Raw genomic sequence first — 27,215 nt, forward strand, 5'->3', positions numbered from 1 at the left:
ACTATAGAAAGACAGCTAGCTATCCAGGAAACCAACTCTCAGGTGAATAGCTCTCTCCTTGCCGTAAGTTCAAAACCACCTAAGATCCATTTACAGGAAGCATAATTGTCTCAATACCATTAATGGCCTGACCTAGAATGAAAGGGTTTTCTTGTTTGGTTTGTCTTGGTTTTGTTCCTGTTTGGAGACAACATTTCAATAAATAACCCAGGCTGATCTTGAACTTGACAACTTCCTACCTCACCTTCTGAGTACTGAGATTCTTACCCATCAGCCACCACACTGAGTCGAGTGGGGATGGGGTGTGACGTCAGGTTTTGTTCACACGTAGGGAGCACAGTCTAAGAGCTAAATCCAGCTTGACAGCAAGGATCAGAATAAAGCTACAATTAGCCCACGTTGGGGATGTAAGCATGTGGTCAGAAGACTATTACGAGTTATCTCCCTCATCACGCAGGTGTGCCAGCAAGCACAGGGTGTTTATGGAAACACTTGGGAGTCTCCGCGCCTTAGTGAGTCACTTGCAAATCACCCATTATACATTCTGACACCTTCTGATGTTCTTTCTTTCTCCTGCTCATGTTTTCAGTAATCCTAGGACATTTTCCCAATGAGTCACTTTCTGTACAACAAAAATCAGTGCTACCGTCTCAACTGGCAAAGCTGTCAAAGTTCCTCTTGGCCACCAGGTGCTCACGACAGCGACCGACTAACCACCAGGTCTACCTAGGATCACCCACACTTTGGACACCTCCCTATATGTGCACTGTGGTAAGGTAGATCCCGCGTACAGTAAGAGCACCTTTAAAGATCCATTTACGTTATCATGTGTACACATATATGCCTACATGAATTTATGTGGACCGCATGTACAGACTGGAGAGCATTCAAATCCTTTGGAACTGGAGTCACGGGCAGCTGTGAACAACTCCCTGATGTGGGAACATACCCCAGGCCCTATGCTTGAGCAGTAAGCACTCTTAATCATCTTTCCATTCCCTCTAGAACTTTCAAATCCTTTGACTTGCCCTTTAGAAGGGTAGACAGACATGAAGACTTAAGTAAGAATCACAAATTCAACAGAGAATGTACCCAAGTCAATGAGGAATTAGCGATGCCAACGGGTTACTACGTTTTAATCTCAATCTATAAGCTTGCTTTAAGTAACAGATGACCTAACGATAAGTAGTAAGCAGAGGTTTAATAAAATTAGGAAAATATATAAGGACTTACATGCCGTGAATGAGAACAAATCTTAAGGTTCAAATGAACAGTACTCAACCACTCACCAAGTGCCACTTTCGAATTTGTAGTTTACTCTCTCTGGATCTGAAAATCTGTGACCTGAAAATGATAGTGTACAGTCATCATTCTGGAAAGTGGACAGCAAAGCTGTGCAACGCAACGGAAAGCCAGCCGACAGGAACCAAATCCCAGCACGCTGTGGTACTACTCACTGTAGGGTTCTGAGATCATTGCTAAAATTATGTTCCCCATATCTTCAACTTGAGAGGCTCCGTATCGGGAGACAGAGTCGTTCTTCTCAAAGTTTAGGCCTGTGGGGCTGAGTTAAGGAATCACTGGGACAGAGCGGTAAAGCAAGGCTACTCTGCTAGGCAGAATTTAAACTTAAAGGCAGGCAAGTGCTTAAAAAAAGAAATCTTAGCTTGGCAGCCAGGACCCTAAATCCTGAAGTCTCCCTCTCAGCCCTCTTATTCCGAGTGTCCAAATGAGCCTATCCTGGGGCATTACCTAATGGAAACTTTGGTTTATTTAGGAAAACAGCAAGTGCATGAAGACTGTGTGTGCGCACGTCGTGTCAATCAGGGAAAGCAACTAATTAGGACCCTTTACCACTGTACATACCGAAGACGCGGTTGTCAGAGCACTAACCACACCGGGTCCATGCTTCTCCTCACAACTTCCCTTTCAGAATACTTGCAGAGGCCCTGGGATAGCACACCTTCAATGGGAGTACATACAAATGCAAGTTTTCTGACAGCAACTCAAGCTGACCTCACTGTGCTGCCCAGGCTGTGCCGAACTCCAGGGCCCAAGCAATCCTCCCTCTGCAGGTTCTGAGAATGTAGGTACGCACCAAGTCCAATCCCAAGGTTCCTTGACCATGTCAATATACTTTCTGGGTAAACCACAATTTGTATTATGTGTAAATCTTTTTTAAAAGATTTATTTATTTATTTATTTATTTATTTATTTATTTATTTATTTATTTATTTATTTATTATGTATACAGCGTTTCACCTGCAGTCCAGAAGAGGGCACTAGATCTCAGTATAGATGGTTGTGAGCCACCATGCATTTGCTGGGAATTGAACTCAGGACCTTTGGAAGATCAGCCATCTATCTCTACAGGCCCCCACAACTTTTTTTTTTTTTTTAAATAATTTAAAGGCTTTTAAAATCTGCATTACATTTTATTTGTGTATTGTGGTCTTTTCTCTAAAAATTGGAATCCAGAGGTGGATCTCTGTGAATTCAAGGCCAGCCTGGTCTACAAAGTGAGCCCAGGACAGTCAAGGCTACACAGAGGAACACTGTGCCCAAAACCCAAAAGTAAATAAATAATAATAAAAAAAATTGGCATTCAGTGTGTTGGAGTGCTTGTGCCACAGTGCATATGTGTGATTCTCCTTGGCCACTACCAGGGATTGAACTTGGGTCACCAGGCATAGCAACAGCAGTCTAGCCTGCTGGTTCACAACACATTTGTAACAGTACCAGCAGGAATCAAATGTTAAGACTGTAAGAAGGCAGGTCTTCTCCAGAATTTGGAATGAGGCTCTTGTTTGTTGTACTTAGTAGAACATTTGCCTTATGGCATACTGTTCCCTATCTGATATTTTTATTTTTATTTTTTGTTTGTTTTTCCAAGACAGTGTTTCCCTGTGTAGCCTTGGTTGTCCTAGACTAACCTAGTAGAGCAGGCTGGCTTTGAACTCAGAGAGATCCTTCTGCCTCTGCCTCTTGAGTGCTGGGATTACAGGCGTGTGCCACCACAACAGGTACTGATTTTTTAAAAACTACTAGACAGAGAGAGGAGTGGGGAGAGACAGACAGACAGACACACACACACACACACACACCCCGAGACCAGCAGAGACAGTCCCTTAAGGACTATTTAGGGAAAAATAGAACACAAAACATTTCAGAGTCGAGTCAATCACAGTCAACACCACAGACACTCCTTTTCCATCTCTGAAGTCATTCCCAGCTCGCTACCCCACCGCTTTCCCTGTCTCTCAGGAGGGACAGTTCCCAAAAAAGCGACTCAACCCCACTAAACTTCAACTCATCTAAAAGCCAAAGCTGTGATAACCCTCACGCTCTGGGCTTTGTGGGAACACTGAGACAGAAACCCCAGGAGACAAAGCAGACATTTGACAGCAGCATGCTCCCCTCCTTTCGATGCTGCAGAGCCTACTCTAGCCCACTATGACCAGACATACATTTATGACTGAAAAAAAGAAATCTGAACTGTCAGAGGGCAACCATCAGTCTCAAATGCCCACACTCTTTCTTGCCTCTGCCTTTCTGCTGTCTCGTGAGAAAATAAGCGTGTGAGAAATCAAGGGTCGGTCCTAGGAGATGTTCAAGCAAGATAGTGTCAGCCTCCTGGGGTCAACACCACCTGCAGGAGCCACGACTGTGCATTTATGAGCCCAAAAGACAGGAACACGGGGAAGGAGAGCTGCCCTGTGTCTTCAGGGGGCGCCAGCAAAGGCTACTGGGATCTTCAAAGAATTAAGAATTGCAAGGCAGGCCCACTACACAGGCCTGGTGTCTCAGGCTCGGCTCCTGCTCCACATGCAGGCCACACAGCTCAACAGAATGGCACGGGGGTGTGGGGGAGGGCGTTAGGAGGGTGGGAGTTAGGGGGGCTTCTGGCTACTGTGTGACTTTCAGCAGTATGTTGTCCTTTGTCCCCTCCAGTTATGAAATCTAAATATAAAGAGACTGCAGGCTAAGGACTACAGGTACGATCTAACAGTTTCCAACAGCTCGAACGCCACCCTTCACCACGCATTTTACAGCCCCAAAATCATCCTCAGGTATTTTGGAGAAAACTGGCCAAGTGAACACCTGCCAACGGACCAGCATGCTGCTAGGTCAAAATGGGAGATGTAAAACTCCCATGAGCTGACACATGTGTGCACCGTCAAAAACCCAGAGAAAAGCGCCTGTTTCTAGCAAAGCTGGCACTGGCTCCTCAAAAGATTTATACACCAGGACCAAGAATAGATTTTACACCCTAAATTTCCAGTTACCTAGGCATTTGTGGACTTCTGACTATAGAGAGAGACGCAGCCTTGTTAACCACATCCTAATGTTCCACCCTGAGAAAGAAGACCAAGGGACGGAATAAAGTTTAGGCAAACAGGTGGCACAGTAAAAGGATATTCTGATCAAGCTACTCATTAGCTCATCTTTCTACAAAACACTCAAGGTTCATAAAATACCCATCTTCTAAATCCCTTTGCCACTTTAGCCCAGAGTAACTGGCACCCGACAACACTGATGCCTTCCACGGGCGCGCTAGGCCACAGTTAGCAATTCTGTCACCCAGGGTCCTATATTCCACATTTCCTGAGCAAGGACCTCACTTTCCTTTGCTCTTGCTCACTCATTCTTGTAGTAATGAGACAAGAAAACGAAGATGAAGTCCTCACAGCCTGAGCAGCAAGTAGGTGGTATGGCTAGAAAATCCAGGGTGCTGAAGACAAAGCTGCAGGCTGTCACCAGTTGGGGGCCCTCCTCTCCAGAAGGCCATAAGGCACCAGTAAACCCCCCGCCCCCCCACCTACTGTCATCATGTACAGAGGCCCCATGACAAGAGACGGAACTACAGTTTTTGTCTCATGCACTGGTTTAACATTTGTTTGTTTGAGACAAGTCTCGGTGTGTAGATCAGGCTGGCCTAGAACTCACAGAGCTCTGTCTGCTCAATTCCCGAGTGCTGGAATTTAAAGATGTGCACCACCAGCAGCCAGTGGTTTGCTATTCTAATACTACTACTGTTTCGGTTTTGCTGTTGTTGTTTTTCAAGACAGGGTTTCTCTGTGTAGCCTTAACTGTCCTGGACTCTGTGTATCAAGCTGGCCTCAAACTCATGGAGATCCACCTGCCTCTGCTCCCCAAGTGCTAGGATTAAAGGCATGCACCACCATCACCCAGCTTCTAATCCTACTTCTAGTATTCCTTTTAATATCATGATTAAGTAGATCAAATATATGCATATAATAATTCTCTAGAAGCCAGTGTTTGAGTTTGAGGCCAGGCTAGTCTACATAGCAAGTCCCGGAACAATCAAGACTACAGATACCCTGTCTTAAAAAAAAAAAAAAAAAAAAGATAGATACATACATACATGACGTATCATATCATAGGAGAACTACTTGAAGGATCCCCACCAAAACATACACAGCCATACATATATATGTGCATGTGTGTACACAGACATAAACAAAGGCATTTCAAACAACATTTTATGCCATCATCCATTTCCTTCACTTTTTACATATCCCATCATCAACACAAATAAAATGAAGACACTAGATTGAGAGATGTTCCCCAACTCAGCTTCTTTTTTTTTTTTTTTGGTTTTTCGAGACAGGGTTTCTCTGTGTAGCCTTAGCCATCCTGGACTCACTTTGTAGACCAGGCTGGCCTCGAACTCACAGCGATCGACCTGCCTCTGCCTCCCGAGTGCTGGGATTAAAGGCGTGCGCCACCACGCCCGGCTCCCAACTCAGCTTCTTGATGGAGTATTAATACAGCCACACTTTGACTGACTATAGAAGTCCCTGCTCTAGGTTAAAATGATTGTTTCAGTTGTTTTACTGTGAGTGATACTTTTGGGGGTGGGGGGGATTTTGAGACAGGGTTTCTCTGTGTAGCCTTGGCTGTCCTGGACTTGCTTTGTAGACCAGGCTGGCCTCGAACTCACAGCAATCCACTTGCCTCTGCCTCCCAGGTGCTGGGATTTAAGGCAGGTGCCACCATGACTGGCCTTGAGTGATACTTTTGAGGAAAAAAAAAATATAAGCCAAGAAGAGAGATCAAGTTGGGCAAGATACGCCTGTAACCCCCGCACTCTGGGAGGCAGAGGCAGGTGGATCTCTGTGAGTTCCAGGTTGGCCTGGTCTACAAAGTGAGTCCAGAAAAGACAAAAGAGAACAGAGAAACCCTGTCTCGAAGAAACCCCACCCCAAGAAAGAGAGATCAAACGTGAAAATGCAAAGTCTCCTTTTTGTGTTGAAACAGATTTGCAGCTAACTTCTTGTTTTTGGTTAAGAATATGTCACTTGGGGCAGAGTTGTTAAGAGTAGTGGCTGCTCTTCCTGAGGTCCTGAGTTCAATTCCCAGCAACCACATGGAGGCTCATTATCACCTATACTGAGATCTGGTGCTGTCTTCTGGTGGCCCAAGCACATATGCAGTCACTTAAATTCATCTCTTACATTTGTTCATTCTGTTTCCTTACCAGAACTGAACACAGATAATAAAATGAAGGTCTTTGTCTTTTGTGCATGCTAGGAAATACACTACTAGTGAGTGACATACAGCCCTAGCTCTAGGTGAGTTTGGGGCTTTTTTCCCTAATGCTTTAGCACCTACACTTTCTTCCATCACAGTAAACTACACTTTGAATCACTAGCTGCACATTAGGTCCTGAGAGAAGGTGGGGTGAGCCTGCGCCTCCTGGTTCACTGCAGAGCTCGTCACGTAACTCACTCCCTGTACCCTCAGGCAGCCACAACAGCACAGACAGGCTTAGCCAGTTTCACAAGCCAGAAATGTCAGGAGGGAGTAAAGTCGACTACAGCCTAGCACAGTGGGAACAAAAACCTACATTTCAGGCTGTAGGGAACCAAGTGCCCATCACAGAGAGGCTGAAGCAGGTAGGTGACGCTGCTGAGGTGGCAGGAGTCTTTCCTTTACTCCACACCTTTGGTGACAGGCTGAGGGCTGAGCCCCATAAAGCTCATCTTTACCAATTTACTCACTAAACTGACCTCTTTCCCGACTGCCAGGAAACGGGCACACTTGTAATGCATTTACTTCCCATACATAAATATCATCTCTCTCAACGTCCATTTTTTTAGTTTGTATCTAAGACAATCACACAAAACCCAGCAGGTATGTCAAGAGTTAAGGAAGAAGTAAGTTTCAAGCCTCAGACTCACATCCCAGCAGAAATTCTCTATCAAAGCTCTGCCCAAGGCTCATCAAAAGACAGTCTTGTTAGCTCCCTGCTGTATTTACAGTGTTTTATGTCACCAGACTTAATACTAAAACAGCAGTAGTGCACCAAGAGCCAACAGTGCCACAAGTACAGGAAGAAGGGTTAAGAAGAAAGTAACAGGTGCTGTATAGATTTTTTTCAATAATAGAATATAGGGATAGGGAGATGGCTCAGAGGTTAAGGCCACTGGCTGCTCTTCCAAAGGACCCAAATTCAATTCCCATCACCTACACAGCATCTCACAATTGTCTGTAACTCCAGCTCCAGGGGATCTGACACCTTTACACAAACGCACACACATATAAGCAGGCAGAACACCAATGTACATTAAAAAGATGAAGAAGACGATGAAGACGACGACGAAGAAGGAGGAGGAGGAGAAGAAAGGGGTGGTGAGATGGCTCAGAGCTTAAGAGCACTTGCTGCTCTTCCAGGAGAGCAGGGTTTGATTCCCAGCACCTACACAGAGACTCACAAACAGGATGTAATTCTAGTTCCAGGAGCCAGACACCTTCTTTTGGAACCACACACACACAGACACAGAAACACACACACATACACAGGCAAAAATTCATACACATTTAAAAAAAAAATCTGGGCTAAAAATGTAGCTCAGTTGGTAGAGCACTTGGGTAGTATATAGGAGGTCATGGGTTCAAACCTCAGTACCGAGCCCGGCGTGGTGGCACACGCCTTTAATCCCAGCACTCGGGAGGCAGAGGCAGGTGGATCGCTGTGAGTTCGAGGCCAGCTTGGTCTATAAAATGAGTCCAGGATGGCCAAGGCTACACAGAGAAGCCCTGTCTCGAAAAAACAAAAAACAAAACAAAACCTCAGTACCACACAAATGGTACATAACAAGCTGGAGCATTTGGGAGGCAGAAGGTCTTCTTCCTTCATTACATGGCACGTTTGAGACCAGTTGGGACTGCAAGAGACCCTGTGGCTAACATACACACAACTAAAGGACACCATGCCAGGCAGTGGTGGCACACACCTTTAAACCTAGCACTCAGGGAGGCAGAGGCAGGCAGCTCTCTGTAAATTCAAGGCCATCCTGGGCTAGGTTCCAGGACAGGGAGGGCAATACAGAGAAACCTGTCTCAAAAAATCAAAACAAGGGATGAGGAGATGGCTCAGAGGTTAAGAGCACTGTCTGTTCTTCCAAAGGTCCTGAGTTCAATTCCCAGAAACCACATGGTGGCTTGTAACCATCTATAATGAGATCTGGTGCCCTCTTCTGGCCTGCAGGTATACATGGGGGCAGAATACTGTATAAATAATAAAATCTTAAAAAAAAAAAACAAAACAAAACAAAAACAAAAGAAGGAAGCATAACAGCAAACTCTCTGATACCAGAAACATGCTGAGAAAAGTATCCAAATTCTTAGTTTAATTCCATTTATTCTTTCAAAAACAGAAAGAAAAAAGAAAAAGATCCCTACCTAACAAATCCTACTTCCTAGAGGAATTAGTATAACGAAAGACCCATTAAAGGAATTTCAAGGACATCTGGTCAATCCTAGAAGCAGTAAGATGCAGGTAGGCACTAGCCAACAAAGCGAGGCTCACATCTGAACCTTAGCTACTTGGAAGGCAGAGGGTGCAGGCCCATGGGGCCACGCTAACATCAGAGTGAAACAGCATTTCATGGGGAGAAAAGAAACAAAGATGGACAGACAACAGAGACAGGAAGAAAGAAAGAAAACAGGCATATTTAAGAGTGGGGAGATATGGAGTGGTAGCAAGCTGCCTGCCTGGCAGGCATAAGACCCCAGGTTTAGTCCCCAGCACTGGAACAAAGACAATATAAATAAAAGGGTGCAGGTTTTTTTAGATCTAGAATCTCATCCTGTAGCCCAGTCATCCCAGAACTATCTAGACCAGGCCGGCCTGCCCCACGCCCTCAGCAATGTACCTATACCAGGCAATAAGACATTTGCCAATGCATCTGCTGACCTGGCTCGCACTGTGCCAGTGTGATGCCACAGATAATTCCTGCCCCCTCCAGTTAACAAGGTCTACTACTAGGGCACACCAACTGTGCACTTGAGGATATTTCAAACCCTCTTCATACAAAGTAGTACCTAGAGGGGACAGTCAGTGCACTTTCATTCTTTTTGTTTTTGTTTTTTGTTTTTGTTTATCGAGACAGGATTTCTCTGCATAGTCCTCGATGTCCTGGACTCACTTTGTAGACCAGGCTGTCCTTGAAGTCACAGAGATCCGCCTGCCTCTGCCTCCCGAGTGCTGAGACGAAGGGTATGTGCCATTGCCCCTGGCTCATCTATCTTTGAAATTGGGTATTGGTTTTTGTAACTACAACAGTCTTATTCAATCATAAAAAAACCTTCATGCAAAATTCAGCCACAATCACACAGTATTTTACAAAAGGTAAAGACAAGTCAACATGGCTGTTTCCCTAAGCTAATCTAATGTCTACCTGAAGCTTTCAAAGTTCTCTAGCCAGTGTCACAGAGTTCAAAACCTTAGGTGTGAAATAGCTTAAGCAAGACTTTAAATCATAAGGAAGTCCATTTTAAAGCTGTTGGCAGCTGTGTTCTCTCTCTCTTGATATTCCCAATAACCTAGGAGGAAAGCAGTCATAGTGGCTAGGTACTGGATAAGGTGGTCACATTCACTATGGCCTTGTTCTTTTCAAGTATTTGCTATTTTTTTTTTTAAAGATTTACTTTTTAAAAAAGTTTTTATTTATTTATTTATTATGTATACAGTGCTCTGCTTACATGTACACTTACAGATCAGAAGAGGGCATCAGATCACATTATAGACGGTTGTGAGCCACCATGTGGTTGCTAGGAATTGAACTCAGGACCTCTGGAAGAGCAATCAGTGCCCTTAACCTCTGAGCCATCTCTCCAGCCACAAATCTTTCCTATTTTAATACAGGAAACCGAGGCTGAAGACTGCCAACAACTTAACTCTAGTACATGAAACTCCAGAGCTCACTTTTTGTGTGGTTTTTGTTGCTGCTGCTGCTTACTACTTGTGCTTGGAAAGGTTTCTCTGTGTAGTCCTGGGTGTCCTGAACTCTTACTCTGCATATCAGGTTGGCCTCGACCACGTGCCTCTGCCTCCCGAGTGCTAGAGTAAAAGGCTGGAGCTCATGTTTTAAGCACTATGTTGTGCAATTTCTGGGTTTTTTTTTTTTTTTTTTTTTTTTTTTTGGTTTTTCGAGACAGGGTTTCTCTGTGTAGCCTTGGCCATCCTGGACTCACTTTTGTAGACCAGGCTGGCCTTGAACTCACAGCGATCCGCCTGCCTCTGTCTCCCGAGTGCTGGGATTAAAGGCGTGCGCCACCACGCCCAGCTTGCAATTTCTGTTTTTAACCTACAAGAAAAACAGGATAATGCAGCAACACATATACACACCCAAATCGCACACAGCCATCAAGGGGCAGCAGAGACCACAGTCAACCAGTGTGAGCCTCCAGACTACACCATAGTGCACAACAGGGACTCACAATCTCAGTATGACCTTACCACTGAGAGGCTTAGCTGCTATATGCTCAGAGAAGCACCACAGTACAAAAACAGGAAAGGCTATTCAGAAGAGGCACGAGCTACTTAAGGAGACAACTGGTCTCAATCATATAGTATGTCAGATATGATGGTGCATGAACTCTAAACCCAGCACTGAGGAGATAGATGCAGGCAGGTCTCTGTGAGTTCTAGGCCAGCCTACTCTCTATAGTGGGTTCTAGGCCAGCCTGCAACTACACAGTAAGACCCTGCTTCAACAAAGAAAATTCTTCCTCTAAATGATTAGGATATTTGTATCTGAAACATATTAGAGCCTCTCAGTTATGATAAAAAAAACCCAAACTAACCAACCTCTACATCAGGCTCAGCATGGTAGAGCACGCTTTTTAATTCCAGCATTTGGGAGGCTGAGGCAGGTGGATCTGTTTGAGTTTAAGGACATCCTGGTCTACAATATGAGTTCTAGGACGGCCAGGGCTATACAGAGAAATACTATCTTGGGAAAAAGCAAAACAAACTACAAAAAGCCCACCTCTCGGTTTCTCTGGCTACAGAGTGGTATAATACCCTTTCAGTGAGCTTCTGTGAGGCTACTAAGTCAACAGGTAAAAGACTTTTGTTATTTTCTTTTTTGTTGTTTTGTTTTGAGACAGCATTGGCTGTCGTGGATGTACTTTTTAGACCAGGTTGGCCTCAAATCCAGAGATCTGCCTGCCTCTGCCTCCAAGTTCTGGGGTTATAGTTATGTGCCACTGAGCCTGGCTCTTGATATCTTCTTGTGTATGGGTGGGATGCTGGCCCTGAAGCCATAACCCCAAAAAGGCTAAGTGCATACTCTACCACCAAGTCTTAGCCTGAGTGTCCTTCCTTTCATATGTTCGTTTGGTTGGTTTTTTGTTTGTTTGTTTTATTTTTTGTTTTTTGTTTTCCAAGACAGGGTCTCTCTGTGTAGCCTTGGCTGTCCTGGACTTGCTTTGTAGAACAGGCTGGCCTCGAACTCACAGCGATCCGCCTGCCTCTGCCTCCCAAGCGCTGGGATTTAAGGCCGGTGCCTCCACACCCAGCCATATGTTCTTTATATTATATTTATTACAAGTTAAGTCCTTAATGAAGGTTTAGCAAAATAAAATAAAATTAAAATAAATAATACATTTTTTAAAAAGGCTTAGCAATAAAAGTACATTTATATTGCTGTATGTCTTCACTGATGAGAATAAATCAGTTCATGATTTGAAAATTGACCCAAAAACAGGTTCGGAGCCAGCTAGACATGATGGCGCACACCTTTAACTCCTACTCTGTGGAGGCAGAGGGGGTGGAAGGCTGTGTTTAAGGACAGCCTGGCTGGTCTACATATTATGTAGAGTTCCAGGACATCAGGACTACACACATACATTTGTCTTAACAAACATAAAAAAGCCAAACCAACGCCGGGCGTGGTGGCGCATGCCTTTAATCCCAGCACTCGGGAGGCAGAGGCAGGCGGATCGCTGTGAGTTCGAGGCCAGCCTGGTCTACAAAGTGAGTCCAGGATGGCCAAGGCTACACAGAGAAACCCTGTCTCGAAAAACCAAAAAAAAAAAAAAAAAAAAAAAAAAAAAAAAAAAGCCAAACCAAAACAAAAAAACCCAAAGGTTCTCAGAAGTCATAAGGAAATAATTCAATTTCAGGGATTAAAAAAAAAAAAAAAAAAAAAAAAAAAAGCAGGTATTTTATTACTGAAAAGTCTTTTATAGAAATGGCTCTATAGTCAAAACGTCAATAGAAAATAGCTAATATTAATTTCTCCAAGGAAATTAGTATAATTTCTTAAAAAAAAAAAAAAAGCACCACCCCCTCATCATGCTCTCCCCACCTTGCCTGACTGAATGCACTGCAATGCACAGTTCACCTGACAGATAAGGCCTATCCAGGCAGCATTGTGTAACTCAAAAATTGCTAGCACACCTGCCTCTGGAATTACTCTGGAAGCCTAAACTGAGACGGGAAAGAGCTTTCAGAGCAAACACATGATGGGGAAAGTGCCGAAGGAAGCAGAGCTGCAGCCACCGAATCCCTGTGCCTCCTCTCCCCACAGCAGCCACCTTCCATCTCCACGGCGTGATGTGGTCCACAAAGCTGTCATCGGCAGCATAACACAGCAAGTTAGAGTGATAAGCCCTCAAGACCAAGCCACAAAACTTCATCAGCACCTTTAGCTTCCTTTTCTACCATAAAATGCCAACCGTGGGCCACAGCTGGAGCAGAGCAAGGGCTGAGAGATAAACACTTGCACAGAAAATGACAGCGTGCTCAATCTTTCCCCCATCTTCCCTATGTACCTTGAAAAAAAATAAAACACACACACAATCAAGTTCTACATTTTTTTTTTTTTTTTTGGAATTTCCGAGCCTCTGCTTTCTCTACTACACAGGAAAACAAAACAACAACAGAAAACTGTTAAACACCAAATTGCAGGAAGACAAAGCAGTTGTAGTTGTACTATATAATCCCGGAATCACAATTCTCCATCCTTAGCCCAAATGAATTCAGAATTTGTATCTACCCACAATTATGTACAAAGATGTTTACAGCAGCTGTATTCATAATAGTCATAACTGAAAATCCACAATGTTGGGGCTGGAAAGATGGCTCAGAGGTTAAGAGCTGACTGCTCTTCCAGAGGTCCTGAGTTCAATCAATTCCCAGCGTCCACATGGTGGCTCTCAACAGTCTATAATGTGACCTAATGCCCTCTTTTGTCATGGAGGCAGAGCACTGTATACATAATAAATCTTATAAAAAGAAAGGAAAATCCACAACATTTTCAGCACAAGAGTGAATGCACTGTGCTCTATCCAGACAGTGTTACCCATCACTAAAAGGAGATGAACTAGCTGGGCACAGTGGCGCACACCCACACCTGTGATCCCAGCACTTGGGAGGCAGAGGCAGGCGGAGCACTGTGACTTTGAAGCCACCCTGGTCTACTGAGTGAGTTCCGGGACAGCCAAGGCTACACAGAAAATCCATCTCAAAAAAATAAATAAATAAAACTTACACACACACACACACACACACACACACACACACATATAAACAAAAAAGGATCTGAATTATTAAGCCATAAAAAATATATGGAAGCAGCTAGGTGTGGTGGTGCACACCTTTAATCCCAGCATTTCGGAGGCAGATCTCTGAGTTCTAGGGCAGCCTGATCTACAAATTAAGCCCAGGACAGCCAAGGCTACACAGAAAAACCCTGCCTCTAAAAACAAATAAACAAACAGAAACAAACAAGTAAAGCTGGTCTACAAAGCAAAGCAAGCCCAGAACAGCCAAGGCTACAGAGACCCTGTCTCAAAAAACAAACACACACACACACACACACACACACACACACACACACACACACACACGCAAGCACCCTGGACATGCATTATTGGGTTTAAAAGCCAATCTGGAGAGATTATTGCCAGTTCATTTTGAGTACAAGACATTCTGGAAAAGTCAAAAGCACAGGGATAGTAAAGGGCCAGTGTGAGGGAAGAAATGTAAAGTCAGTTCTGAAGCACAGGAAACCATTCTGTGACCCTGGTGTGACAAAGGTAGGCACATCACCATATATGCACAAAAGCCAAGAATGCCCAAGTAAACTGTAATGTAAACTGAAGGTAATGAGTGTGTCAAAGGTGGTTATAACAAACTACGTGCATGTGCCACAGGGATGTGGGGGCACGATGGAAAATCTGTTCTTTCTGCTCAATTTGTTCTGATCTAAAATTACTCTTGAAAAAAAAATTTTTTTTTTTTTTTGGTTGGGTGTATTGGCTCATGCATATAACCGGAGCACCCCAGAGGGAGGTGGAGGCAGACACATTGCTTATAAACTACATAGCAAGTCCCCATTTCAAAATGACACAAAAACAACAGAAGCAAGAATTTACATTTTAATTGGATACAAAGTGAAGAAGTATTTCCAACACAGTATTACAGACACTGGCACTCCAAACAAATCCATATCTTCACACTTGCTTTTTGTTTGTTTGTTTGTTTGCTTGTTTAAGACAGGGTTTCTCTGTGTATCCTTGGCTGTCCTCTATCCAAGGCTGGTCTTGAACTCACAGAGATCCGCCTGCCTCTGCCTCCCAAGTGCTGGGATTAAAGGCTTGCGCCACCAATACACTTGAATTTTTTAAAAAAAAAAAAAAAAAAAAAAAAGAAAGGTTGGGCAGGCCAGTGCAGACCTATAATCCCAGCACTTAAGAGGCAGGACAGGAGGATCAGGAGTTCAAGACCATCCTTGATGACACAGCAAGTTCTAGGTCAGCTTGGGCTATGCAAGCCTGTCTCAAAAACAAAACAAACAAAAAACCTAGTAAGACTTAAAAATAAAAATCCAACTATTTGTAGATCAAGAAAATATTTCAACGTATGTCAACTACCATACTCTGACTAGTGGGACAGACGGACAAGCTAACAGTCTCCATTTGACAAAACCATCAAATACAGTTAATGACTTTCTTCGTGTTTCCAAACTCAGGACCATTCCCACATTAACAAGGAAAATACCTAGAGGTTTAAAAGAACCCAGCTCTCCAGCTCAGACACACTCAGACAGATGAACAGAGCTGATGCTCAGAGCTGTTCTGACCTCTGAAACTGCTTTGGCAGTCTAGCCGGGGAAATTATCTTATTTCTCTGAATAGAGAGATTAATTGATTTCAGCAGGAATGAAAAAATGAAAAACTGCTAGGAAAGGTTAACAGCATTTCTAAAATGTTAAGGGAGAAAACAGACAATCAAAACATTTAAAGTGAGAATCCATTTTTGTTTCCTGTTTAAAGGTAGGGTCTCCAGTAGCCCAGGCTGGCCTGGAATTTGCTACCTTGCTGAGGATAACCTTGATCCTCTTCTTGCCAGTTGCTGGGATTACAGGTGTGATCCAACCCACAGCCTGATCTCCAGCAGGCATTTACCAAATGAGCTACACCTCCAGCCCCTAAACAGGCTACATTTTAAGAAACAGAAAATCCTGTCTTTGTTTTAATAGGATGCACTGCTGAACAGTCCCATGAGCTACACTTCCAGTTTCAAGGCTAAGGCATGTAGGAAGAAGTTCAGCTTGACTTAGTCACAATTTATTCATTTACTAGAGACAAACATTTCTGATTCTTATCATCACGCACTTGAAAAAGAGCTGCCAACCTACGCTTACAGAAGTAGGGTCAGCGGGAACAGCAGACAAAACTGCTGAGACACCACGCTACCAGCGCAAGGTCAGCCAGCTACTGAAAGACTCTTGAGAAGTACAGCACACAGCAAGGGCGCACCCAAGAAGCACTCCTCACCCGCTGCCACACCCTCAACCTCACCTGCACCTAGAAGACTGCCAGAAGAAAGGGATGGCGGACTATGTCTACACAGAGAGGGCCCATGCACATAGCAGCAGGCATTTTACCAATACAATGAGAATACCACCTGAACCTACAGTTGATGGTTGTGAGCCACCTATGTAGATGTTGGGTACTGAGAACTGAAGCAAGGGCCACCGCTCCAGCACCCCAAGACACCCCCCACCCCACTGCACCCCTACTTGTTTTCAAGGCGCAATCTAACCCCACCCTCGGCGTCCCTTCTGATATGTTAATACATGACCATGACTACTTGCTAGCACATTAAAGAGATTCCATAGATGCAAGATGATGGTCATTCATGCTGTAAAATTCCTAAGTATTCAAACAATTTAACAATATAAGAAGCATTCAATATACTATCTTCATAGCCAGGTGGCATACACTTTTAATCTCAACACTTGGGAGGCAGAGACAGGTGGATCTCTGAGTTTGAAGCCTGCCTTGTCTACAGAATGAGCTCTATCCAAGAGAGCCAGAACTACATAGTGAGACTCTGTGTTGGAATTTAAAAAAATAAAAATAAAAAATATTATCTCTGTGAGTAAATACTTTCAAAACAGCATGTTCCCGTCTCCCAGTTCTTTAAGACAGTCTATGTCTCCCTAGCTGGCTTTTTTGGTTTTGTTTTGTTTTTTTCAAGACAGGGTTTCTCTGTGTAGCCTTGGCTGTCTTGGACTCACTTTGTAGACCAGGCTGGCCTCAGAGATCCACCTGCCTCTGCCTTCCAGAGTGCTAGCATTAAAAGCACACGTGACCACAGTTTCTTTATCCACTCTTCTACTGAGGGACACTTAGGCTGTTTCCATGTTCTGGCTATTATGAATAAGGCTGCTATGAACATGGTTGAGCAAATTTTCTTGTTGTGTGCTGGAGCATCTTCTGGGTATATTCCAAGGAGTGGAATAGCTGGGTCTTGAGGAAGCCCTATTCCCATTTTTCTGAGATAGCACCAGATAGATTTCCAAAGTGGCTGTACTAGTTTGCATTCCCACCAGCAATGAAGGAGTGTTCCTCTCTCCCCACATCCTCGCCAGCATGTGGTGTCGCTTGAATTTTTGATCTTAGCCATTCTGATGGGTGTAAGATGGAATCTCAGAGTTGTTTTGATTTGCATTTCCCTGATGACTAAGGAGGTTGTGGTACATATACACTATGGAATACTACTCAGCTATTAAAAACAAGGAATTCCCGAAATTTGTGGATAAATGGATTGAGCTAGAAATGATCATAATGAGTGAGTTAACCCAGAAGCAGAAAGAATCAAATGGTATATACTCACTTATATCTGCATACTAGCCCAAGGGGCATGTCCCACGAAAGCCTTCACTTACCAGGAAACTGGGACAGAGGGGAAGGCATCCTATTGGGACTCTAAATGAGAGACGCATGGGAGAACAGCAAAACAAAAGGATCCAGAGGGTCCTAGAAATCTACAAGTAGAACAATATGATAGGCAGATTTGGGCCCAGGGGTCCCGCTCAAACTAAGGCACCAGCCAAGGACAATACAGGAGGTAAACTTTAAACCCCTTCCCAGATCTAGCCAATGGTCAGAATATTCTCCACAGTTGAGTGGAGAGTGTGATACGACTTTCTCACATACTCTGGTGCCTCACATTTAACCATGTCCCCTGGAGGGGGAGACCTGGTGGCACTCAGAGGAAGGACAGCAAGTAGCCAAGAAGAGACTTGATACCCTATGAGAATATATAGGGGGACGTAATCCCCCTCAGGAACAGTCATAGGGGAGGGGAATAATGGGAAAATGGGGGGGGGGGAGGAATGGGAGGATACAAGGGATGGGATAAACATTGAGATGTAACAAGAATAAATTAATAAAAAAAAAAAAAAAAAAAAAAAAAAAAAAAAGCACACGTGACAAAGCCTGGCTTCTCTAGCTGGCTTTAAACACACCCGCCTCTGCTTCCTGAGTGCTGGGACTAAATGTATGTACTACATGTCTGGTGTAGTCCCTTTGCTTTATTGTATGCCCATATTTCTTACTATAACCATAAAATCGGATTGGTATATATTTGAAACAAAAGTGGTTTAATCTTATCTACTGGAAAGCAGCCAAAATAGACCCCAAGACCAAAGTAATCAAAGCACAAGTAGCTTTGGGAGCTGTAGATCTAATCTACCAAATGTATGTGCCTCTTTCTACACACACACACACACACACACACACACACACACACACACACGCACGCACACGCACACACTCTCTCTCTCTCTCTCACCCACCATTCATATATTGTCAGAAATACAACCATAAACTTGTAGAATCATTTGACTGCTCACGATCAGTCAGTCCTCACAACACTGAAAGACGCCTATAGTTTATATTGACTGTTCTTTCCTCCTGGTACAGTATGTTGACACATTTTGGACAGAAACAATTTCATCCACACACTGACAAAGTTTCAAGCATTTTTCTTGAGGCAGGTCCAATGCTTACACCTTTAGTTCTAGCACTGGGGAGGTTTGAGGCAGGGGGACCCTTGCAAGTTTGAAGGCAGCCTCCCTCCATTACATAATGAATTCCAGGCCATAACAAGATCCATCTCCAAAACTTAAAAAAAAAAAAAAAAAGCAACAAAAGAAAGAAAGAAAGAAAAGAGAAGAGTGGGGCCAGGGTACCAAACATTCTTAAGTGACTTGAAAGGATACTCTCTGCCATTGCTGCGACATCCAGCTTGTCGACATCAGGAGAGCCAGGGCAACATTTCTTGAACTCTTTTCGAAGATCGAAAAAGGAATAGAAGCACTCAGGTAGTAATACATTCTGAGGGAGGATAAGGTAGAGGTTGTTAACTAGGCAAATCTGGCCCCTTTCTCTATTAATGAGAAACCTAAGAATGGAATAAGGGTAACATTTTACAATTTTTGGAAATATAAAATTCAGTGTGGAATAACTCGGTCATAATATTGCATTTAGATCCTGTAGCAAATTCACAAAAGTTGTCTCATTTTAATGAAATGGATAATAATATTTATGGTCCACTGTGCCTTCTAATCAAACCATTGTTAGTTTGTGTATATATTTCTATTTGTCTGCAGGTGTACCCGATGTGTGTGGGTTCTCACAAAGGCCAGAAGGGGTTGTCAGAGCCGCTGGAGTAGAAGCTGCAGGAACTGTGGGCTGCCAGATTTGAGGGTCCTCTGGTCTCTGTTGATTGTCCCAAGCCCCTTCTGAAGTTGCTACATATTTGAACTATTGTGCTTTTATTTTTCAGGTTGTAAAAGACCTTTTCCCAGGCATAACCATTTTAGATCATCTGTGTTTTCAGGTATCAGTTTAATACAGATAAACTTAGAGTAAGATTAAATAATAAGATTCTGTAGTTCCAACTACTGTTGAGTTCCAGTAATGTGTGTTATTTGGTACTAAACAAGGAGTAATATAGTCTTTGTTTTTTGGAAAAGATTACTTTTGTGCCCAACTACAGTTCCCTATTAGTTTTTTGCTCATTCTGGCTACACCTGAATATTCACATTTTATTTTAAAAATATGTGTCGCAGGGGCTGGAGAGAGGACTCAGTGGATAAAAGCACTTACTCAATTTCAAATACCCACATGCTAGCTCATCATCACCTCAGGCCCAGTGGAACTGACACCCTCTCCTGGCCTCCACAGGCAAGCATACACACGGCACACATAATCCATACAGGCAAAAGATGCACATAAAAAGTGGATAAATCCTACAACAAGCAAAAACCCCACAGGCTGGTAAGCTAACTCAGTGGGCCAAGCTTCAATCTGATGACTTGAGTCTGATCCCTGGAACGCACACTAACTACAGAAGCAGAGAAGGGACTCCCATGAGTTAGTTACCCAGACCTCAGCCTGCACTACGTGGCATGCTAGCACTATAAAAACAAAGGCATCCCAACTGGACAAGGCAGAGAGGGCACACAATTCTGGAGGTGGAGGCTGGAGAACTGCGAGATCACGCCCAGCCTGAGGGACAAACTCAGACTACCTCAAAGAGGCCAGAGCTAAGAATGGCATTTGCAAGGCATGAGGCTTCAATCCCTAGCAACAGACCAAAAAGAAAAGGTACTTTTAGTCAAGCAAAGGAGGAGTTACTTACCATTCCTAGCTCTGAGCACCACTTGAATGGAATCCTTGTGTAAATAAATATTATGCCATTGCTTTGGGGTTTTCTTTTTTTTCCCCCCTTTTTAAAAATTTAATTAATTTATTCATATTACATCTCAATTGTTATCCCATCCCTTGTATCCTCCCATTCCTCCCTCCCTCTCGCTTACCCCTTACTCCCCTCCCCTATGTCTGTGACTGAGAGGGACCTCCTACTCCTGTATATGCTCACAGGGTATCAAGTCTCTTCTTGGTAGCCTGCTACCTTTCCTCTGAGTGCCACCGGGCCTTCCCATCAAGGGGACGTAGTCAAATATGGGGCACCAGAGTTTGTGTGAAAGTCGGTCTTCACTCTCCACTCAACTGTGGAGAATGTACTGTCCATCGGCTAGATCTGAATAGGGGTTCAATGTTTACTGCACATATTGTCCTTGGTTGATGCATTAGTTTGAGCAAAACCCCTGGGCCCCGATCTGCCCATCATAATGTTCTTCTTTTAGGTTTCTAGGACCCTCTGGATCCTTCTATTTCCCCATTCTCCCATGCTTCTCTCACCTAGAGCACCAATAGGATGTTCTCTCATCTATCCCAATTTCCTGGTAAATGAAGACTTTCATGGGACATGCTCCTTGGGCTAGTGTCCAATTATAAGTGAGTATATACCATGCGAGTCTTTCTGCTTCTGAGTTAACCCACTCATTATGATCATTTCCAGTTCCATCCATTTGTCCGCAAATTTCAGAACGGTTTTTTTTCCCTTAAAGACAGAGTCTCCTTGTAGCCCAGGCTGACTTCAAACTCAAGGCTATAAAAGCCTTGAACTTTTTTTTTTTTTTAAGGTTTCTGAGAAAGGGTCTTTCTTCATAGACCTATGACCAGGCTTGCCTTTGCCTCCTGAGTGCTGGAACTAAAGGTATGCAACACCATACAAGGCTAAGTCTTGAACTTTTGACTCTCATCTCCTGGCATTCCCTTTGAATGTGCCCCCACACCTAGTTTTATGCAGACCCCGGGCTGAACCCAGAATGCCAGACAAACATGCTGTTAGTTGCAGTAAGTCCTCAGTCCTGAAAGGTCATTCTTGGCTTCTGCTTTGTGTTTGGAACCTACTACTTAACCCCAGGTTGGCTTTGAACTCTTATCCTGGCTTGGCTTCACGAGTGCTGGAGTTACTGGTATGAACCACCATGCTTGGCTAAAATTAACTTTTTACAAGACAGAATCTAGATTCCACACCCCCTCGCTTTTTTTTTTTTTTACATTACTTGGTGGGTGGGGGCAATCTGTCACTGAATGAATGTGGAGTTCACTGGACTACTTGGGAAAGTCAGGATCTTTCCTTCTACCACTTGGGTCTTGGGACTGAACTTCCTCCAGCTCAGAGGCAAGCATCTTTACCTGCTGAGTCATCTCTAGTCCTAATTTTTTTGTTTTTTGTTTTTGTTTGTTTTTTCAAGACAGGCCACCACCGCTTGTGCTCATTAACTTGCAGTTTCAGTTTACTGGTATTTTTTTTTTTTTTAAAGAAATAATGGGCTTTTTTTATTTTTAAAAGTTTTGTATGTAGCTGGACATGGTGGTGCACACCTATAATCCCAGCACTCGGGAGGCAGAGGCAGGAGGATTGCTATGAGTTTGAGGCCAGCCTGGTCTATAAAGCAAGTGCAGGACAGCCAAGGCTACATAGAGAAACCCTGTCTTAAGTCCAGAAAATGTGTAATATGCTAATGTCAGGGAAAACTTTTTGCGTTATTTTCTTTCATGTTCTGCCATTTTGTAAATATATGAATATAATTTTGGCGGGAAGAAATTGTGAGATTTAAAAAAAATTTATTTAAGTAATTTATTTAGATTACATCTCAATTGTTATCCCTTCATGAATATAATTTTTATTAAAACACTTTCTTCTAGATTTTTTAAAAAATATTTAATTTATCTTAACAGAAATGGCTCAGGAAACAACCTTAATTTTTCCCTACAACTTTTCTCCCCTACAAAGCAAACCACCTAAAAAAATAATAAAAGAAACTGCGCTGGGAACAGTGGCTCTTTCTGGTAACCCAGCACGTGTGAAAACGAGGCAGGAGGGTGAAAGGCTACCCTGGCTATAAGACCTCAAAAAAAAGCTGTGTGGGGGGCGAGGGGTGGAAAATAGTATAAAGCCATTCCTCTCTTGCCAATACTGAAAGAAGAAATTAATTCCCGACCCTTCCTACATGACTTGGGAGGGGACACTCTTCCTTTGTACTTTTGAGGCAATGACAAAGTTAGCAGTCTGACAGCAACTGGCTACTAAGACTGCTGTAAAAGGATAAACCTTCAAGGGGGAGGACCTGGGGATTCCCCTACAAACCGACTTTTCAAATGAGTATAGTTTAGCTAACTTAGCAGCTTCCCCCACTTCAGAGAATGAAAGCCAAGTTAAGCCAGCACTGACTGGACCTGCTCTGTCTGTGCCATCTTCTTCAATCTACCAACTTCCCGGCTTCACACAGTGCCCTGAACAGAGTCTACCTTTTCAATCCCAGTGCCTGCCTACCGCAGTGGGCACAACCAACCTGAACTGGTAATGGCAACTACATCAGCACAAATTGGCTACACTGGGTGAGCTGTCTATGCTCCTCGTTGTCCAACAAAAATATTCTTCCCCGGGAAACAAACAGTAAATCTATGGCAAGACACTGTTCTTACTGCGCAGTCTTCTCCACATGAAAAAAGGCAGTAAAGGTAACCCCACTGACACAAGGTTTCAGGGCACCCCTGTAATCCCAGCACACAGACACTGTAGGAATGCCACGAATTTGAGAGTGAGACCCTGTCTCAAAAAATTCACCATATACAAAAGTACATCATCAAGACTTTTCAAATTTGGTTTTGAACATTTACTTCACATCCAATGGAAGTGTTCTAAAATGTAATTTTACTGCATATGTTGGTAATTGTTAACTAAGCAGCCTGAAATAGAAGTATTTAGGAGTTTAGAAGGTTTCTGATTCTCTTTGAAGGATAAAGCATTTCACATTAAAAAAAAAAAAAAATCACACTGCAGTAAAATACCAGGCTTTTCTACTTTAATTTGCAAAAATTCAGACCTTATATTAGCTTTGGAAAATGGAGCAATGTCAAGCTGAAAACATAACAAAGAAAATGTATTAAATCACCAAAGGATATCTATGAAATTACTGCCATGCCAGACATCTCCATGAAAATTACACGTGTTTCTTAATTGTGGTAAAATGCACACGTAATGTCAAAACTGCCATGTTAACCCCTTTAAAGGACCAACACTAAGCTGCACACTCAGCCTCTCGTTTCTGCAGCGACATCAAGTTCACTAACACTCTGCAACTGTCACTGTCATCCTTCTGATTCACAGCTTTTTTTTTTCTTTCCAAAACGAAAATCTGCACCATTAAATAACTAACTCCGCACTGGCCTTCTTTAAAGGTAGGATAATTTCGGATGATGGGACAGCCATCCTTCCAGAAGCCAGGACAAACAGATCTGGACAAACCGTTTGTTTTTGTTTCTCAGAGAACATCCTTTTTTTCCCCAGACACCAGCACTCTTACCTTCTTGGAAGCCTCGGGATGCAAGATCTGTCTGACGTGAAGCTGCCCATCAGTACACAGGCAGAAGGAAGTCCCTACCCCAATGTTCAGTTCATTGCTCACTGACTGGTTAAACTGCAAGAACGAGAGACACACACGAAGGATGCAACGAAAGCATAATTTGTAAGCATACCAATGTACCCAGAAAAAAAATTTGTCCCTAAGACTGAAGCAGGAGACAGGAATCGGGGCAATATCACAAAAGATCCCTTTTCCCACGAACCTGCCCCTTTCCCCTAGGCAAGGAGCTTTCCAGACAATCTGCAGTTTTTGTTCGGGAGAAGTCACTTTCCAGCAGCCCTTCTTTATATTCAGCGTGAGACTAATCAGGTCTCTTTTTAACAGGTTGCCTTCGGATTACATCATTTTATGTTACTTTTTCAATGTTTGGATGCTTCAGGTTTAAGGCATCCATTTCCGATCAACTATCGGAGTAAAGAAAAAGCAGTATTATGTAAGGTGGGTATCACTTTTCTTAGAAAATACTCCAGAAATAACTTATCCCTTTAATTGGAAGCTCGTGTGTTAAAGCAGAGGCTGGGAGGGCGCAGGGCATGCATAGCTACACAGGTGTTGAGATCCGCCCTATCCCGGATTCTAGCAACCCACAGCGAGCAGCCAGTTTTTAGGTCACCTCAATTCCAATAGGGGATTCTGCCAGCTCCACGGTGACCCAACAAACAGCCCCACAGGTCTGTACTTGCAGCCCTTCCCCAGGATCCCCAATCAAGGCACCAAAGAAGAAATGAGGAAGCCAAGCCTTTGGAAACTGAGACTTCCCGGCTGAAATCAGGAGGGCATTCAGGTGCAAATCAAACTATGGCCCTGGCTAGCGCTAGCACGGGGTGGTGATTGACCGTCTGCCCCTCCAACCCAGAGGCTGGCCTTATAGACCCAGACCCGCCAAGATTTGAGCTTAGAGTTGCTGGAGCTGGCATTCAAACTTCGCTGGGCGATCCGGAGGATAAAACGCGAATGATTCTGCCGCCCAAAGAACTACTCGGAAGTCAACTGGAACTCGGACCAATCTCCATCTCAACACCCTGGGGGCTGAGAGGCCAAGCACAGCAGCCCCTCCAGAACGGTCCTCCCCCGCCCCCAGGGCAGACTCCCACACACAAGGCTGGGAATTTCGCCACCCCGCCCCAGAAACGAGCGGAGACCGTCCCACGAGGGCGTGGAGCCGGAGGGTTGGGTCGGGTTTGGGGGCCTCCGGGATGGGGGTGGGCGGCGAGGCCCAACCAAAACTGTCACCTGTCGGAGGGCTTGGTCCAGCTGCGGCGCGGAAGACAAGCTTTCGGCGTCTATTTTAGTTTCTTCTTTACAATCCTCAGTCAGTTCCAACTGATCCGGTCTAACTAGTACTTCGTGCAACTGTCCCACCTCGGGTTGGGGAGGGGGGAGAATAAGGGGTCAGTTTCCCCCCTTTTCAGTTTGTTAATTCTGCCTCCTCCCCGGCTTCCTCCCGGCCGCGCGAGGCTCTCCAGGTACCCGGCAGCAGAATCAAAGCTCCCTAGACGCCTAGGGATCTTATCGCGGCTTCCCCGCCCCACCCCCATCCTTACCCGGATCAAGTCGCCTAGGCCCTGGAGGGTTCCCTAGCGCCCCAGAAATAGGCGTCCCGCGACCCGTAGAGAACCAGGCTCTGCAGCGCGGGGCCTTTCTACCTGGCCAGGTTTCGGAAGACTTAAATGTCTCCGAGGTGGCTGGCCAACAGGTTTGGCTCTACTATGGATTCCCTAGGCCTCGGGGGCCCGCTTCATAAAGCGTGCAAACGCTTTTTTTAAAAAAGAGGGGAAAAAAAGTAATAAAACCAAAAATCCTCTACCCCTTCTCCAACTTTTACAATAAAGTTGTTGCCCCACTGCATGTTTGTGAAGTACCTTCTTGTTGGTCAAATCCACGACTTTCCATAACAGCAGGATCAGCTCCTTCTCATCCGAACCCAGCTTGGCTCCGGTGGCCCCAGCAGTGATCCCAAAAAGCACCACCAAATAATCCGGAGACGCCGTCATGACGATAGGTGGGGAGGGGGAGGAGGGGGGTCGGGAGATGGCGAGGTGGGGTTGGAAGCGAGAACGAGAAAACCTGTGCTAAAACCCTCTTTCAAGAGAAAAAGAAAGCGCCCACCCCCCTCCTCGCGGCCGCCAGGGCAAAAGGCGGTAACCTGCCACCCAAGCCCACACCTGGCCGGCGCTCCACACCCTGGGCAGGAAGGGGGGTGGAAGGAGGGAGCTGCAGGCCTGCCCTTTTTGTATCCAATTGCCGGTGCGTCTAAGAAAAAACCGAGAAGCCAGGCTGCACCCCCGGGAGGCGCGCGCAATGGCTGAAAGCTTTTCTGTTTTGGGATGTGGCTCTACCTGCCCGCCCCTTCCCCCCCCCCGCTCCCCCACGTGGTGCAGGTAAGAGACACCTGGCGGAGCCCGCCTATTGGCTCCTTCAAACCACGACGTGGCAGAGGTGGGGGGGAGCTGGGGGAGGGAGAGGAGGGGGCGGGAGACAAAGGCTGGATGAATGGGGAGGCCAGAGCTGGAGAGGAGGAGGGAAGTGGAGGGGAGGCGAGGGAAAGGGAGGGGCGGAGAAGGGGAGGGGCAGGGAAGAGTCCGTGGTCACCGGGTGGGTAGCGGAGGCCAGACCAAAGTGGGGGGGGGTTGGGTGGCGTCGGCGGGAAAGGGTCTTTGCTGGAGGACGGAGAATTGAGGGATTTGGAGGGAAGGTTTGGCGGTAGGGGAAAGAAGCTGAGGGGTCGCGCAAAAGGCCACGGCGCCCGAGAGGCAAAAGAAGGCCAGAGGTGAGGCCCAGGGCGCGGCGCCTGGGAGGGACCGGTCTACAGCGGCCCGGGAAGGGGGTGCGGGCAATTGCGGAACCCGAGGAAAGCCGCTCCCGAGCCCAGCACACCTTGCAGTGCCAACTGACAGAGGAAGAAGTCCTGTGGGCCCTGCCCCACGCGGCGCGGGAGGCTGGCGTTCGCTCTCTCCACCTCGGGGCGAGGACCACCCCCTCCCCCAGCCGCAGAACCCGACGCCCGGCTGTCTAGGGTAGTTCCGAGACGCTCTCACAGTCCTCCCAGCAGCCCGTGGGACCCCCCGGGAGGAAGAACACCCCTATCAAACACTTTGTTACATTTTCCTCGTGCTGGCTGCTAGTCCGAGACCGTGAACGCCCTCCAGGACTTGGGCAGAGTTTACTGTGTTTTGTCTTGGATAAGAAATAAAACGCATCTGCCCCGAGGACCTCATAAAGGTTTTCCTGAATCAGGCTAAACAAAATTTTTGTTAGATTTCCTGCCCTGTCCACTCCTGCCTTTTGATTTCTCTTCTTGGAGTGTGTGACTTGACC

General features: G+C 45.0%; 1 protein-coding gene across 1 annotated transcript in view; it reads right to left on the reverse strand.

Moving 5' to 3' along the window:
• Esrp1 (epithelial splicing regulatory protein 1) overlaps positions 1-26,221 on the reverse strand; it is a 58,197-nt gene extending 31,976 nt beyond the window's left edge. The window contains exons 1-6 of the mRNA XM_051160273.1: positions 25,760-26,221; positions 25,131-25,259; positions 23,838-23,951; positions 18,834-18,948; positions 1,458-1,556; positions 1,290-1,344 (exon numbers count right to left, since the gene is read on the reverse strand). Coding sequence (XP_051016230.1) covers positions 1,290-1,344; positions 1,458-1,556; positions 18,834-18,948; positions 23,838-23,951; positions 25,131-25,259; positions 25,760-25,891 — 644 coding nt within the window. The 5' untranslated portion in view covers positions 25,892-26,221. The remainder of the gene's footprint in view (positions 1-1,289; positions 1,345-1,457; positions 1,557-18,833; positions 18,949-23,837; positions 23,952-25,130; positions 25,260-25,759) is intronic.
• Between the last annotated feature and the right edge of the window lie 994 nt (positions 26,222-27,215).

The sequence above is a fragment of the Acomys russatus genome, chromosome 2 (assembly GCF_903995435.1).
Source record: "Acomys russatus chromosome 2, mAcoRus1.1, whole genome shotgun sequence".
In the NCBI taxonomy this organism is placed as follows: domain Eukaryota; kingdom Metazoa; phylum Chordata; class Mammalia; order Rodentia; family Muridae; genus Acomys; species Acomys russatus.